This window comes from Callithrix jacchus, chromosome 22 (assembly GCF_049354715.1).
Source record: "Callithrix jacchus isolate 240 chromosome 22, calJac240_pri, whole genome shotgun sequence".
Classification (NCBI taxonomy): domain Eukaryota; kingdom Metazoa; phylum Chordata; class Mammalia; order Primates; family Cebidae; genus Callithrix; species Callithrix jacchus.
The window spans coordinates 18,142,423-18,159,943 of record NC_133523.1 but is presented as its reverse complement, the minus strand read 5'-3'; the positions used below and the strand labels follow the sequence as shown (position 1 = coordinate 18,159,943).

The following is a 17,521-nucleotide window of genomic DNA, read 5'->3' as shown; positions in this document are numbered from 1 at the left end:
GAAGTCAAAGGGCCCAGCCAGGGAGGCCCAGAGGATCTTGCAGTGACAGGGGCCAGTCTCGGGGGCATGCAGAGTGACTTGGCTGAGGTGGTAGATACAAGCCTAGGAGATCCTGGTACCATGCTCAATGGGCCAGCAGCCTCTACCCACCCACGGAGGCCACTGCAGCCTGACCTTGCCAGCAGCTGACACCACTGGGAAGGCCACAACAAGTCCAGCATGCTCTGCTTAGAAATACAGGAAGACACATGCATTAGAAAGGACTAGAATCGAAGAACTGAAAAGCTAACTTTTCAGGTTTGGAAAACCATGTAAATACCTGCTAGGCCTTTACGATGGCCATTCCTAGGCCAACCACCAAAATTCACCTTTCCACATAATCCTCTCCACAGCTCCATCGTCACCCCCAGTTCCCAGTCCAGAGAACGGGGAACGGTCATGAGGGAGGCCCACGTGACTTCCTAAGGTCACACACTGGGACCTGCAGACAACCTGTGCTCCTACGGCACCTGAGCTCCGGTGTGGACCCCTCACTGTGCCAGGACCCTGGGGGAACCCAAAAGAGGAGGTTTGAGGTTGGAGAGGGTGGGCCCCATGTGACTGGCAGTTCTGACAGCTGCTAATTCAGGTCACCAAATACCTTTATCTTATTTTGAGACAGTCTCCCTCTATTGCCCAGGCTGAGTGCAGTGGCGCGATCTTGGCTCACTGCAAACTCCACCTCCAGGGTTCAAGAGATTCTCCTGCCTCAGCCTCCTGAGTAGCTGGGATTACAGGTATGCACAACCACACCCATCTAATTTCTGTATTTTTAGTAGAGACAGGTTTTCACCATGTTGGCCAGGCTGGTCTCGAACTCCTGGGCTCAAGTGATCCACCCACCTCAGCCTCCCAAAGTGCTGAGATAAAGGCATGAGCCACCGCGCTCGGTCATATTTTATTTTATTTTGAGACAGGGTCTCACTCTGCAGCCCAGGCTGGAGTGCAGTAGTACAATCAAGACTCACCACAGCCTCCACCTCCTGGGCTCAAGCGATCCCCCCACTTCAGCCTCTCCTGAGGGCCTGATGTGGGGAGAGTAAAGGTCAGATAGGAGGGGAAACCCTGGCCACTGACTGCAGCACCAACATCGGGGTTCCCTCGAGACTCTGGTCCCTGCACCCATGCCAGGCCCACCTTCCACCAGGAAGGAAACACTGAGAACGCATCAAGCAGGGTGGAGGAAGGACTCCCTACAGCAAATGGACTGAAAGGCATCTCCTGGGAGAGATGCCAGCTTCCTCACCAAAACACAGGGAGAGAGAAGTCACCTGTGTTCACGAAAGCCACAAACAAGAAACATGCACTGCTGAGACGACCACACACTTTCTCAATAAATGGAAAGCGCCTGCTGTGCTTGGAAACGTCCTGCCCCTCTTTTAAAAAAACACCCGCATCACAAGTGGCTGGAGCCCCGTCACTTCCACTGTCCTCCTGGTCAGCTAGGTGCACCCACACCCATCAGACCTGCTCCAGCTGCTCTGCACAGAGCGGCCACAGGTCACCCACGAGGACCACTGAGGGGCTGGGTGCACCTCTGTAGGTGTTGTGGGACCTGGTCCATTCACCAAACCTCAGTGAGGCCACGTTTCTTCATCTGCAGAAGGGGATGCCACTCACTTCAGGGGGCAGTCATGAAAGGCAATTAAACCTCAACCTCTGAGTCATGTCTCTGAGGTATCCCAGGACAAAGTGTGACAGGATGAAGCCCTCCTGTTGCACACTGCAGTGGAACAGTGCCATGAGGAGAAGGGCATGCAGGACCCTTCGTGGAAAGCACCTGATGGTGTCTGTATCAGTGATAAAGTACAAGCTTCCAATAATCAACGCTCAGAATTTTAGAAAACTTAGTATCTGCCACTTGCTGTGAGCTTAACAGCTTCCCCAAGGATCAATGGTGACATTGACAAATCTGATTTTGTGACACTAAATGACGATACGCGGATCTGAAACAGCTCTGTTAACTCAGTAAACTACTATTTTCCAACGTTCAATGGCATTACAAACTCATACATGAGTAAAAGGTCATTCAGGGGAAGAAAAGATAAACTCCCAGGCAGAAGAATCCCAATTTATCCAGACAGTTCACCTTTGAAGGGGTGAGCATGAGCCCCCATCCTTCAAGAGTAGGCTGTGGTGGAGCACAGTGGCTCATACCTGGAATTCCAGCACTCTGGGAGCCGAGGTGGGTGGATCACTGGAGGCCAGGAGTTTGAGACCAGCCTGGCCAACTTGGTGAAACCCTGTCTCTACTAAAAAAAATACAAAAATTAGCCAACAATCGTGGCACATGCCTGTAATCCCAGCTACTTACGACACTGAGTCAGGAGAATCGCTTGAACCCAGGAGGCGGAGGCTGCAGTGAGCCGAGATGACACCACTGCACTCTAGCCTGGGTGACAGAGTGAGACTCCATCTCAAAAATAAAAAAAAATTTAAAGAAGAGTGGGCTGTACATAGTAACTTCCTTCCAAAGAGGACAGTATGGAAAAGGTGGTGGAGGGAGTAACTTTACAGTAGAAAAATCTGACACATGGCATCTCAGCCAGATGATAAGTCAGGAACAGAAGTACCTTTGGTATGATGTGACGAGAAGGGCACTTTACCCTCTGTGGTCGTCCTCCCCTAAATCTATCACCTGCCTGTGAGAAAAGCATCTGACAAATCCCAATGCAGGGAGAGTCTACAGAACACCTGACCACTGCTCCTCAAAACTGACAAGGTCACCCAAAACAAAGAAAGTCCAAGAAAGTGTCACAGTCCAGGAGTGTGAGGAGAAGCAAGGACTAAATACAATGGAAGAGGCTGCGACAAAAAAAGGACAGCTGGAAAAAACTGAGGACATCAGAATAAAGTAAAAACTTGCTTAATAACAATATACAGACTTTGGCTCACTACTTGTGACAGATATTCCCTAGTCTGTTAGTGGTGTGGAAACTGGGATGGGGTTTATGGGACTGATCTTTGCAACTTTTCTGTGAATCTAAGACTATTCCAAAATTTAATGTTAATTTTAATAACAGACTTTTCGGGCCAGGCGCGGTGGCTCACGCCTGTAATCCCAGCACTTTTGGAGGCCGAGTTGGGTGGATCACGAGGTCAAGAGATTGAAACCATCCTGGCCAACATGATGAAACCCCATCTCTATTAAAAATACAAAAAATTAGCTGGGCGTTGTGGCGCATGCCTGTAGTTCCAGTTACTCCGGAGACTGAGGCAGGAGAATTGCCTGAACCCAGGAGGCAGAGGTTGCGGTGAGCCGAGATCCTGCCACTGCACTCCAGCCTGGATAACAAGAGCGAAACGCCATCTCAAAAAAAGAAAAAAATTAGCTGGGTGTGGTGGCGTGCACCTGTAGTCCCAGCCAATCAGGAGGCTGAGGCAGGAGAATCGCTTGAACTTGGGAGACAGATGTTGCAGTGAGCAAAGATCATGTCACTGCACTCCAGCCTGGCAAGAGAAAGACTCCATCTCGAACAAACAAACAGAAAAAGATTTTTCCATTTGAAGTACAAAAGAGTCTCACATATTTTAATGTAACTACGTACAAAAAGCTCACTGATAAGGTTTCAGAGTCTAAGGGCCAACTCACCAGTAGCAGCCTGCCCCTCTGGATTTTTGGTTTCTCATTAAAGGAAGCAAGGTACAATTAACTGAAAAGCTCACAGAACTGCTCCTCCATTCTCTAACCTCTTTTCCATGCTAGCTGGATTTTCTTCACCAGGCTTCAAACCCTCACAATGAATCGCAAGAGGATGGATGCAGACGCAGCCAGGGGAACCTAGCAGCTGCCTTCTTAGTAAGCTGAGTGTTAAAGAGATTTGCAAAATAGATTTTTAATAAAAAGTTATTTATGCTAATGCCACAGGTCTATTATAGTCATATTTAAATGAATTAATAAATATTTCTTTTTTTTGAGATAGGGTCTCAACTCGGGTAGTCCAGCCTGGAGTGCAGTGGTGCCATTTCAGGTGACTGCAGCCTCTGCTTCCCAGGCGCAGGTGATTCTCCTACCTTAGCCTCCCGAATAGCTGGGACTTCAGGCGTATGCCAACACTCCCTGCAATTTTTTTTTGTATTTGTAGTAGACACGGGGTTTTGCTATGCTGCCCAGGCTGAAATTTCTCCTTTCCTTTTTTTTTTTGAGATGGAGTCTTCCTCTGTCACCCCTGCTGGAGTGCAATGGCGCACTCTTGGCTCACCACAACCTCCGCCTCCTGGGTTCAAGCAATTCTCCTGCCTCAGCCTCCCAAGCAGATGTGCACTACCACGCCCGGCTAATTTTTGTATTTTTAAGTAGAGACTGGGTTTCACCATGTTGGTGAGGCTGGTCTCAAACCCGTGCTCTTGTGATCTGCCTGCCTCTGCCTTCCAAAGTGCTGGGATTACAGGTGTGAGCCACCATGCCCAGTTTCCTTTTTTAAACAGTTTTTTATTTTTTGAGACAGAGTCTCACTCTGTCGCCCAGGCTGGAGTGCAGTAGCGTGATCCCAATTCACTGCAACCTCTGCCTCCTGGGTTCAAGTGATGCTTGTGCCTCAGCCTCCCAAGTAGCCAGAATTACAGATGTGTGCCACCATGACCAGCTAAATTTTTTTGTACAAATGGGGTTTTGCCATGTTACTCAGGCTGGTCTCCAACTCCTCACCTCATGTGATCTGTCCACTTTGGCCTCCCAAAGTGCAGGGATTACAGGTGTGAGCAATTGCACCAGGCCAGTATTTTCAAATTTTCTAACCACAGTAAATGGCAACAGACATATCCCACAAATCCAACCACTGCCTGGGGCCCAGAGATGGAAATGGGGAGGTGCCAGTGCTTTAGGAAGAGGATTTCCCATCTGTCAGCCTTGTCAGTAGTTCAGAGGCTGGGCTTCCAGTCCTATCTTCCTGACACATCATGGCCCATGTAACTTTCTTTTTGCTACCGAAGTTTAATAGGATTCACCACACAGATACACTATAATAGCTTATAAGACCTATTTAATTGTCAGCCAACAAAATTTGGTCACCTTAAGGTCTTTGGCAACTGTACAGCCCCTATGTTTGCCTAAGTCACAGAAAGCTGGTGTTACCCAGGGAGTAGCCCGGACATCCTATGGCTGTGGCTCAAACACGGGAACAGGGCCAGCCAGGTCACCCAGGAGGATCTCAGCATGAGGACACTATCCTGAATCTCTTGCCCCAGTGCCCCCAGACTGCTGCTCTCCAGGACTAGTAATCTCCTTCCTTCTAGCAAGTTTGCCGCCTCTCTCCTGTCCAAGTGCCTGAGAGTTCCTGGGTTCCACCCAGGCTCAGAGCATCAACTCTCCCTTCTCCAGCAGGGTCTCCTGAACCCAAGGCCCAGTCCCAACTCTTTATGTTCCACCCTTCCTGCAGCCAACAATCTGGCCCAGCCCACCTTTCCGGCCTCTGCTCCTACCAACCACCGTGTGCCTTCAGACTCTGAGCCCTGTACCCAGTGCACCATGATTACTGGGCCGCAGTCCCCTTAGAGAGTGCCCTCAGACCATTCTTCCCACACTGCCTGCAGACACACCAAGCCTCCTAGAGGCTGGACTGATGGCTCTCTTTAGAACACTCTGTTGTATGAAAGCTATCAGGGCCCTGCCTTGAGGAATTCTGCATGGCACCAGGTCTCATCCCACGAACCCCCAAAGCTTTTCAATTTGATTACAACCCAACTATTTTAAAGATACAAGCTCTAAAAATCCACAGTCCTATGCCACCGGTCCCAAGCAAAGGAGGCACATAGCAACATGTGGTATGCCTTCCACCTCTCCACCTATCAGAGGTCCGTCCCCTCCCTTGTCTCCCACCCTCCAGGGAGAACGGTGGCATCCGCCCGAGCCTCAGCCACAGGGAACTCAGCATCTCCAAAGGCAGCTGATCCAGCCTGGCTTCAGGCATTACCCTGCCTTCCTCTCTTGGGGGTTCTTCCCATCAGCATTGTGACTTTACACTATGGTGGAGCCTCAGTTCACAGAGGAGACAAGAGGTTGTTCACAAAGAAGGGTGGAGTGTCCCAGGCCACACAGAGATTCAGGACATGGCCAATCTGGGCTGTTTATACCACGTTCTTTTTATACCACCAGCTGCCCCCTCGGGCTTACAAATTATAATTCATATGCTCATCTGAAGAGAAGAAAAAACTCAAAAAGATCTCTTCTAACCAGGTAGGCTTTTCTTTTCTTCCCAGGGCACATTCTGCTAATGGGAAAATACCGCCCTCCTGGTTGTGACGCCTGCCTGTCCCACCCGGGATCACACCTGCCCCTGTTGAGTTCCTGGGCATCCGCTCCTGTTTCTACTTGTTCTGAACACAGAGACCCCCAAGGCTTGGCCCTACTGCCCTTCACTCTACTCCTTCACCAGGTTAGGGGACCATGAGGGACAGGACTGGCTCTGTCAGTCTAGGGAGCATTCAGAAGCAGACCCGTAACCTCCAGGTTGGTTACAGTGCAACTGCTCGCAGCACGGCAGGGAAACCGGCTGCAGACTGAAAAGCAACATTAACTAAACTTGGTTTCAGCCGGCAAAGCCGAGCACTGGTCAGATAGATGGGATATTTAAATAACCCGCTACAGCAGCTGGGGCATCAGTTACAGGAAGAGGAGCCTGTCAGTGAGTGACAAATAAGGCAACAGCAGGAATACATGCTGGGAGGAGATATCAGAAGCCACAACAGCAAAACAGAAAGCAAGTCATTTAAAAAGGAAGGGGTCTGCTTAATCTGTAAATCTGCTCAAATTACAGAAGTGTGAGAGGAGCTCGGACAGAGAAGGCCAAGCATTTACTGGTGATTACCTCGATATCCATATAAAGTGTGGCCTCTGGTTTTCTCTCAGAGCCACCGCAGGATAATGACATCCCCAGAGAGCCTGCACTGTCCAAGAGACAAGCCCCATTTCAAAGTCAGGGATCCTTAGTCCCCTCCGTGACTAAAGGAGGGCATCTAAAGGCAACAGGGAGCTGGCAACACCTTGGAGAAGCCGGAAGTTCAGGAAGACTAGGAGTGATGCTCTTTGACCTGACAGGGGGCTGGCTCACGCTGTGGCCCTTGTGTTAGCTGAGTACTTGGGGTGTTAGAAACAGGGCAGTCTGTTATCCTGGTGCCCCTAAATTATCTAATCATTCTTAGAAGTACAGGTGAACCCCTCACATTTCAGCGATTTCTGGGATTAGACAGAGTCCCAAATAAAGGGAAATGGGATGAGGAGCCTGCAGGAAAGGGGTGACATAGAGAACTAGGAGGAGACGGACAGTGGCCACTGAGGTTTGGAGGGTCGGTGACTAAAGCAGGGAAGGGAGCACAGAAACTGATTCCCAAGGGAACGTACCTCTCAGCTCCCAAGAGCTAGGAAATGCCCACAGGCTGTGGATTTCTGGTTAAAGTTGGTGAAGGGGCTCCCTGGGGCCACCCAGCCTCTTCTGGAAGTTGCCCAGCAGCAGACAGAGAATTAGCAAGTCAAAGGCAGCAGCCAGCCCTGACAGGTGCTGGGGAGGGGCTGGGGCAGCGGGGGAGGGGGCTCCAGAGAGCCGCCCACAGAGTGCCCCACCCCGGAGCCCCTCACCTCGCCCCTGACGCTGGGAAAGGCCAGCGGACACACAGAAGGAAAAAGGCTTCTTTCTGCAGCACTTCCAAAGCTCTGGCACCCTGATGGGGGATTTAAGGGTTCAATCTCTGTCAGGAGGGCTGCAGGAGGCGGCCAGTGTGAGGGCCACAAACCATGTCCCTGGGCTGAGAACCCAGCCCTTTCCTGAGCCCTCACAATGACAGCTGGGCCACATTCGTCCATCGTCCATCTCACTCAAGGACGTGCATTCCTGCAGACAGCCGGACACGGGTCAGGCACAGCTGCGGTGAGGCATGGTCCTGAGAGCAGGGCTGGCGGCTCAGCTCTGCACATAGCTGTGAAGACATCCCCTCCACCCATAAACAGGCAGCCAACACAACGATGATAGGTATCCTGTGGCAGCAGCGACCGTCCCAGCATCCGCTATGTGATGAGCACAAGGGGCTCTTCTGCCTGGCCTCGTGCTTCAATCACAGAGGGACAAGGTGAAGGGCTTAAGGCACAGTCACACACATAGGTTAGGGCCTGGACTCTGACCTCTCTGGGGACCCAATGGCTAAAACCATAAAGACAGGGAACACCAAATGAAGATGGCATGCTGGACTGCCACGCCTGTGAGTGTGAATAGCACAGACCATTTTGGGGGAAAGCACAGTTGTTTCTTTAAAACCACTAACCACTCACAGAATTTGTAACCCTGCAGTTCAACTTGAATGTTTCCCAAGAGAAATGCTGACCTATGCCCACTTGGAGACGTCTGCAGGGACCTGCATGGCAATGGTGCTCACACCAGCCCCAAACTGGAGGCTGCGAGATGTCTGACAGATGAGAAGTACCAGTGTACACCACTCAGAGGCACACCAGTACACCCCAGCGGCAAATCCCAAAACACCCAGAGGGAAGCAAGACCCCAAGGAACACTGACTATGGGAGTGCATCCCCAGAAAACCGGAAAAGAGGCAAGACCAGTCTCACATGGGGAAGCACCAAAACAGGAAGGCTGGGGGTGCATGAAGGCCCTTCTGGAGGGGGTGGTAAAGTTCCTGGGCAGTGAAGAGGTCAGGGTTTGACTCACAGGTGCATGTGTGAATCACAACTCGTCGTCTCAGGCACACCAGGAGAGCCTCATGCTCACCAGTGTGACCTCCTTGGGAGCCACAATTCCGGCGCTGACTTCACCCGCCCCTTCCCTGTAAAAAGCATCTGCCCAAACAGCAAGGACTCTATCCACGACCCTCAGAGTTGTCTTGGAAACATTAAGCACACCTTTTTTCCAGCTGGCCCCATTTTGTCACAGAACAAAACAAAGCCGTCCACACAATCCCATATTCTGAATAACTGGGTGGCTTGGATGTCTAGGAGAGGAAGCAATATCACATTACTTTCTGATTTGTTTTGCTTTTGGAAGGCTTGGGCGTTAACATGTGTTTTAATGATGAACACTCATTCTCACCGCAGTGGGTAGCCTGACCTGTCTTAATATCAAATGATCGTCTACAGCCACACCATCCTGAATGCGCCCCATCTCGTCTGATCTCGGAAGCTAAGCAGGGTCGGACCGCCTGGGAATACTGGGTGCTGTAGGCTTTAAAAAAAAAAAAAAAACCAAAAAATAAAAATAAATAAATAAATATCAAATGATCAGCCAGTGTATTTCCTAGGCAGGGAAGTGACACAGATGTGTCACCTCCACTGTCCCCTTTGTGACTGCCAAAGTCTAAAAAGACAGACAAGGGCAAAGATTCTAATTGTCACCAAGGACAGCAGCATCAACAACTGCGACTGGCTTTGCAGGCCTCGTAAACAGACTGCATTTCCAATGCATTTTAGTCTGTCACTGGCCACAAGTGCTTGACCAGAGAGCTGAAGGCCAAAAATACTAAATCCAAGATCAGATCTAACAGCACAGATGCTACCTTGAGCCCAAAGTGGCCAAGGAACACACATCCCAGCCTGTACTGTCCACACCACGGGGCAGTACTTCGATCCAAGTGCTTCTCCATCCCAGAGCAGACAAACCACTCATGGTATAAGGGGAAGTGGGGAGAGAAAAGGAAGACACAGAGCTGCCTGAATGCCACACACCACTAACAACAGAAGGACATCTGCCAGACATCCATCTAGGCTGTGTTGAAGTCTGCCCAATCCATGGACCACGGAAGCCACAGCCCAGTCTCTTCCCAGGTAAGATAAGGAAATGGGAGAGACAGTGAGCCACACCCGTCAATGACAAGTCCTTTCCAAGACCGCTGCACTTTCCTTCACGATGTGGTCTTCCAAGAAACAGCTGGATGAATCAGATCCTGTCCTGATTACCTCTCCACCAGAGGCCAGGAGGTCTGGTCCTGGACCACGGATAACCCAGAGAGAGTTGCCACCTCAGAAAAGTCACACACAAACACATTCTCAGTGAGATGTGGCCATTCACAGAGTCCTCACTCCCTCACCCCATGCAAGCCCAAGGTGACTGAGGGACCCTTAGTCCTTACACTTCAGGTGCAGGACCTCTGGAGAAGAGCTGCACTTTTCCGAAGTACCATGCTCCTCCAACCAAATGAAAAACCAAGGATGAGTACAATGGCTCACACCTGTAATCCCAGCACTCTGAGAGGCTGAAGCGGGCAGATCACTTGAGGTCAGAAGATAGTAACCAGCCTGGGCAACAAGGCAAAAATTTAGTCTCTACTAAAAATACAAAAGTTAGCCAGACATGGTGGCGGGTGCCTATAACCCCAGGTACTCGGGAAGCTGAGGCAGGAGAAATGCTTGAACCCAGGAGGTGAAGGCCACAGCGAGCTGAGACCATGCCACTACACTCCAGCCTGGGCAACAAGAACGAAACTCTGTCTCAGGTATTTTGGGGCTCAGCTGTTAGGTACATACATATTTATGACTCTTACGTCTTCCTGAAGTTATCATACAAAATGTTGCAGCCCAGCACGGATCCCAGCACTTTGGGAGGTCAAGGCAAGCAGATCATCTGAGGTCAGGAGCTCGAGATCAGCCTGGCCAACATGAACCATGGTGAAACCCCATCTCTATTAAAATTACAAAAAATCAGTTGCATGTAGTGGCAGGCACCTGTAGTCCTAGCTACTCAGGAAGCTGAGGAGGCAGGAGAATCGCTCCAGGCCAGGAGGTGGAAGTTGCAGTGAGCCGAGATGGCGACACTGCACTCCAGCCTGGATCAAAGAGGGAGACTCTGTCTAATAAATAAACAAATAAATAGGAAACGTCACAGTTTGGTTCTGGTAATATTTTCTGTCTTAAAGTATCTTTTATCTCTTATTAATAGTTACTCCAGCACTTTCAAATGGTTACCAATGTATCTCTTTTTCCATCCTTTCTTATTATTCCTTGAATCTTAGGGCTGTCACTTATAAACATATAATTAAGCTAAATCTTGCTTCTTTACACCATCTGACAGTCCTTGCCTTTTGTTGGGGTATTTAGATCCTTCACAGTTACTGCATTATTGACACGGCTGGATGGACATTTGCCATTTTGTTTTTTACATGTCCTCTTTTTTGTTTCTTTATTTCTGAGGGAATAAAGGAACCGCCTCCTTTCATGTTAAATATTTTTTAGTGTACAACTTTAATTCTTTTGATGATCTGATTTTTAAAAAAAATAAATTTTAAAGGTTTTTTAAATAACTGCTCTATGGATTACAGTAAGCATCTTAATCGCAATCTATATAAGATTGATGCTAACTTGATTCCAGTAAGAAACAGAAATTTTGCTCTAATACTGCTCCATTTCTTTCCCCATCTTTTGTACTAATATCACATATATTTTATCTATGGATGTTATAAACCCAACAGATCATTCTATGCCTTTGGTTGGCTTCCAGACTGCAGAACTAATTAAGTCTTTCCCAATTAATCCACACATTTACCATTTCCAGTGCCTTTTATTTCTTCTCATAGACTTAAGCTGCCAATGTGTCATTTTCAGACCTTTGCAGGACTGGAAGGTCTGCAAGCAATGAATTCCTTCAGTCTTGTTTACCTGACAATGTCTTTTTTGCTTTCGTTTTTGAAGGATGGTTTTTGCTGGGTATAGGATTCTGGGTTGGCAGTTTTCTTCTCTGGATACTTTGAACATCATTCAACTCCCTTTTGGCTTCTATTGTCTCGAGTTAGAAGTCAGCTGTTCAACCTACTAATGTTCCCCTAGTAGTGCTGAGTTGCTTTTCTCTTGTTACTTTCAAGATTTTCTCTTTTTCTTTGACTTTCTACATTTTGACTATGATGTCTCTAGGTCAAGATCTCTTTGTATTTATGCTATTTACGGTTTGTTGGGATTCCTGGGTGAGTTTCTACTCAAGTATGTTTTTGCCCCTTATTTCTTCAAATACTTTTTCTATCTTGCCCCAGCAATGGCCACAACCTTTGGCTAAAAGAGAGCTGCTGTCCCTTCCCATTTGCCCACCTCCAACACTGTTACTCTCACCTACAAGGCCACAGGCATGGTTATTACCACTCTAACAACCCTGCCAGTAGCCTTGTCAGAACCTCTTTCCAAAACATACAGGAGAGGGTATGGGAATAGCTCCAGGCCAAATGTCATAGCGTATCACTGTTCTCACCTGAAGTTCAGCAGATAACAGGCATAAACACTTCTCAGATTGTTTTATGTCCTTGGTCAATTTACAGAATGCTGAAATTGTTTCATTTTGCTTTTGTCAATTCTGCCAATCTCCTCACTCAACACAACCAGAAGTTGCCCTTCACCCTCAACTTATGTGGAATATAAAACACCCACACAAGTTGGGAGACTAAGACAGAAAAACTGTTGAGTTAAAGAGAGACAGGGAGAGGAATAAAAGGGGGGTAGGAACTAATCCTACCTCTGTATCTACCTCACATACTCCATCTTACCATAGTAATATGCATACTATAAACACATATATGTATTTCCTGATAATTCCAATTCACCAGCCACTAAAGAAAAAGGAAATTCTCTCTCCTAGAGGCTATCAGAAACTGCCTCTAACTTTCAATATGCCCAAATTGGGTCATAAGACAGTAATAAGAGAGCATGGAAGAAAAAGAGGCAGTTTTTAAAAATACCCAAATAGAAACTCTATAAACAGAATGCTATGCAGCAGTGAAGATGGATTAACTACTGGTATGCTCAACAATATGGGTAAATCTTGCAAACAATGTTGAATGAGAGCAGGAAGATCATACATACTATATAATCCCATTTATTTAAAGCGCCAAAGCAGGAAAAACTAATCCATATTGTTAAGAACGTGATTACCCCGGAGGGCAGTGAAGAAAGTGAACATGAGAGGGGTTCAGAGGTGCTAGTAACATTTTGTTTCTTTTTTTTTTTTAGTGAGATAAAGTCTTGCTCTGTTGCCCAGGCTGGAGTGCAGTGGTGTAATCTTGGCTCACTGTAACCTCTGCCTCCCAGGTTCAAGCTACTCTCATGCCTCAGTCTCCCAAGTAGCTGGGATTACAAGCATAGTCTCCCACACCTGGCTAATTTTTGTACTAATAGTAAAGACAGGGTTTTGCATGTTAGCCAGGCTGGTCTCAAACTCCTGTCTTCAAGCAATCCACCCACCTCAGCCTCCCAAAGTGCTGAGATTACAGGTGTGAGCCACCGTGTCTAACATATAACATTTTGTTCCTTGATTAGGGTCATGATGTTGTGTTCAGTTTGTAAAAGTGTATCTAGTGACTCACACGTGCACTTTTCATTACATATGTTGAAAAGTTAAAGAATGAAAATTAAATTCTCTGCCGAGAATTGTTGTGCCGCAACAGTTTAAAATTGGCAGGTGAGTCTTGTAAGACACTGAATCTGAAGCCAAAGAGCTTCAGCTAACCTCAACTGTGGATTGATACAGCTGTGTCCTATGAAGGGCTGAACACCAATCTGGGAATTAGCTGTGCGCTAAAGGGAGGCTCCCAAGGGTGCACCAAGGTGGACACTCCCAAGAAGAATCCAAACACTGCCTGTTTCTAACACCTTCATTTGAAGGTATTAGAAGAAATAAGAGCCACATGCTCCAGAATGGGTTAGTTTTAGAATGGCTTTGGGCTGGACATGATGCTGTGATTCTGTTAAAACTCACAACTGTGGTCGGGCACGGTGGCTCATACCTGTAATCCCATCACTTTAGGAGGCTGAGGTGGATCACCTGAGGTCAGGAGTTTTGAGACTGGCCTGACCAACATGGTGAAACCTCATCTCTACTAAAAATACAAAATTAGCGAAGCGTGGTGGCGCACACCTGTAATCCAGCTATTCAGGAGGCAGAGGCAGCATTGCTTGAACCCAGGAGGCAGAGGTTCCAGTGAGCCAGGATCACACCATTGCACTCCATCCTGGGTAACAAGAGTGAAACTCCGTCTCAAAAAACAACGACAACAACTCACATCTGTTATTTCCCCAAAGAATGACACAAAACAGTCAGTGTGAGAACTTGGGGAAGATAGTAACTAGGCATACATGTGACATCTCATTTTTAGTTAAGCTAAAGACTGAAGGGGAGGTGTCACCAACATAGAGTCAGTTCCCTTCCTCACTACACACCAAGCATGGAGGCTGATTCTTGGTACATGTTACCTGGCATGCCATCAACCTGTAAGGCAGAGATATCACCCATCTTAGAAATGAAAAAACATAGGCTAAGGATCAGTCAGGGAGTGTGATGTGATCCCTAAGTCTGCCTGCTGGCCTGTGAGCTGCATTCTTTGCTTTCACACTGCTTCACAAATGCCTTGGGTGTCTCAGTACTCCAGGAGGACCCCCACACCAGCACCTGCATTCATCCCGGTCCCCTGCTCCCTTCCTTTACTGTCATATGGAAAATATCACAATCAACTGCAGGAAACAATGTTGCATCTTCTCAGTTTGGAAGCCATGACCCAGTGGGGAAAGAGACCAAAAGGTCCAGTGTAGCCCCCTGCTTTGACAACAGAAAATCTGGGTTTGGGCCTCAACTCTGGTTTAACACCTAACCTCTCCCTCACAATCCACTGGCCTATCCTGCAGGGGCACATGGCGATTACAGGAGAAAATGCATGAGGAGCCCAGGAATGCACAAGGGACCCCATGCACGTGGACTGCAGATCCCCATGAACACAGACGACTCCTCTTCCTGCCCTTACTCCATGCCAGCCCCTCACTGCTCACACCCGCTGAGCTGTCATGGACTTGTCTCCAGCTGAAGACTGGGTCAGAGAAAGGGAAAGGAGACTTGGACCTATAATTTTATTTCTGGAACTCTGGAAGATGACCTTGGTTTTAGAATAGGGACTGCAGACAGCAGAGTCAGACAGAAAAGCCCTCTTTGGATGGCAGGAACACAAAGCATCTTTCCTCGGACTAAGAGGCTTTGTCAACAGGAGAGGGCTTGGGTTTTCCCATTAATCTTCTCGTTTTAAACACTGTGAACACCAGGCGATCTCTGAAGTCCTTAGGATCCCAACAGTCTGGGTTCCAAAAATGGATTTCACTTAAGACTGCAGGCTGGGGTCACCCTGTGAGGTTAGCTCAAACAGCAAGGTGAGGAGCCACCAGCTGTCCTTTACAAACTGGCGTGGAGACACAAGCCCTCCACAGGGAGGAGACTCTGGTGGGCGGTGACAGGAGAGAGCAATGGGCCACAGAGGACTTTGTCACAGGGCCAGCCAGGAAGCTGTGGCCACACCACAGCCCTCAGTGGGCGTCTGCGTGTGAACATTCTGGAGAGCTCCAATGGGAGGAGTGATGCAAGAGCAGATGTTGGGTTTGAATTTCTCTTTACATAGAGAAAAGAAGATGTCGAGTAAAGAAATAGGGGGTAGATTGGGTCTTATTTTTATTTCAAGCTTTTGCCTTAAGAGACACACAAAAGCCAAATATAAGGAAAGTCACTCTTAAAGTAATCAGCGTCGACTAAGGAGAAACCAACAGGGCAAGCTGAAGACTAGAACCAAGTGAACATGGAGTTGAGTGAGCACCCTGTTCCCACTGAGTGAAGGGTGCCCTAGGCTGGGCTCCCAACTCTATTCCTAGGCAAGTGACCAAGGTAGGTGTAGCATCCCTGGCCTTCTGACCCCTAGATCTGAAAAGCAGGAAAGCATGACAAAATGAAAAACTCAAGTGTCCCTACAAACCAAAGCACTGAGTTGGACAGACGGCAGGTACATGGGTGGCAAAGGCCTGCTGATGGCAGAGGCGCTGACGAAGGTGCCCGCTCCTCCCCCGTGAGACCCACACCCTGTGCCACTGACAGTTGAAACCTGGGGCCCTAGAATGGCCCCAACAGCACAGCTGCCAGTGGGGGTGATCCCCAGGGCTGAGCCTACAGCAATCTCCACGACCTCACCAAGCTGTTACCAACAGGCCTCGAGTGTGGCCGACTCCAACCTGGACACACTGGGTCCATCTCCAGGTTCCAGCCCCTCCTGCTGGCTCCTCCCACTCACCTGTGTGAGGTGCGCATGTCCACGGGCCCATCGCCCACCAACCCTTCGCCTCTGCCCATGGCCACGGCAGTGGTCTCTGCTGCCCTCAGCAATCCTTGGGCTGGACCTGCTCCCGGCTCAGGCGTCACCCTCATGTCTCCGTCAGTGTTTAAATCTGAAGCCAATAATCCTCTCTCCATTTTTATTTTCTTGCTTTCCACATCGTCCTCTGCTGGGTCCCGTTCAAGCGCTCGTTTCTGACTCCGTGTTCGGCATGTTTCTTCGGTCATTCTGAACTTGGGAGGGAGGAGAAGATACAGCATTTAAACTGGGTGCAATGAAGGTATGTATCACCTTCTTAGAAACTTTTCTGTGTTTGAGTGTTTTCCTCCTATGGGAGGATGGCAGAAGAATGTACAACATACACAGGGCCCAGAAAAGCATCCCCAGGACATTTCATCACTCCCTTGAGGAAGGCTAGGCAGGAGTGGGGTGTCCCCAGCCTCCACAGTGTCACTGAGCATTGGTGGAGCCCAGCTACATCCTGCCCTGTTGGGAGCTAGTTGCAACGGGGAGCTGGACAGGAGCAGTGGAAGGGGGCTGCTCATCAGCAAGGAAAGGAACTCTGCACTCCAGACTCAACAGCAAACAGAGGAAAAGTTGTTCTAGAGCTGAACTACCTGCCTTTGGGATTTTGAGCACCTGCCATGTCTGGAATCCAGGAGGGTGGTGACTGTACTGTCCCAGCAGCAGGGTTGGGCCTGGGACTAGTCACACTGTGGTGACTCGAGTTAACCGTATTTCTCTCCTTCTGTGAAGGAAGGGCTCCTTACTCCCTGTTCACCTCTGGAGATTGGGGACTGGGGTGGGTCTCATTTAACCCTTTGGTTGCCGGCAAGGTACACTTTGAGTAGGGTGAGGCCCGGCCCGTCAACGTGCCACCAGCCTGTACCTGCAGCATATACATATCTTGATTTAAAGAAGAAAGAAAAAGAAGAAAAAAACAGCTGAGTCAGTTTTTGATCCCATGACATCACTGGGCTCCACATGACCCTTCCCAGGATTCAGTCGGAGAGACAAAGCACTTTCCAGAAAACCAGCCTGAACCGGTTCCAGACAACAAGCTGAAGTGTTGTTAACCCTCACGGAGACAGGACGACAGCACAGCGATGTCTGTCTGCAGGGAGGCGGCTGGCATTCCACAGCAGGGTCTGGGACACAGGCAGTCTTAAAGGGACCGCTCCAGTCCCTGGCCTCAACATCCCAACAGGGCAGGGCACAGGAATTGAGAGAGGGAGAGTTGGTTTCTTAAAAAAGCATCTCAGTGTTTACCAGGGGACAAAAGAAATTTAGCAGCTGAGCTGTAGTGGAATTCCCAAAGTATCACAGTTTTTCACAGGACAGCTGGTGTCCACTTGGGCCCCAGAGAGAACCCCGATCCACACCTGTGACATGCTCTATACTGAAGCCCTCTGGCTCTATCTGTGTTCTCAGA

The 17,521-nt window shown here is 48.8% G+C and overlaps 1 protein-coding gene across 29 annotated transcripts in view; it reads right to left on the bottom strand.

The window, feature by feature from the left end:
• GATAD2A (GATA zinc finger domain containing 2A) overlaps window positions 1-17,521 on the bottom strand; it is a 118,389-nt gene that overhangs the window by 24,847 nt on the left and 76,021 nt on the right. For 16 of the 29 annotated variants that reach the window (XM_078361889.1, XM_078361898.1, XM_078361891.1 and 13 more), the window contains one exon: window positions 16,048-16,322. In XM_078361889.1, coding sequence (XP_078218015.1) covers window positions 16,048-16,316 — 269 coding nt within the window. In that variant the 5' untranslated portion in view covers window positions 16,317-16,322. The remainder of the gene's footprint in view (window positions 1-16,047; window positions 16,323-17,521) is intronic. The other 13 variants (XM_078361904.1, XM_078361906.1, XM_078361905.1 and 10 more) reach the window with 1 other exon arrangement.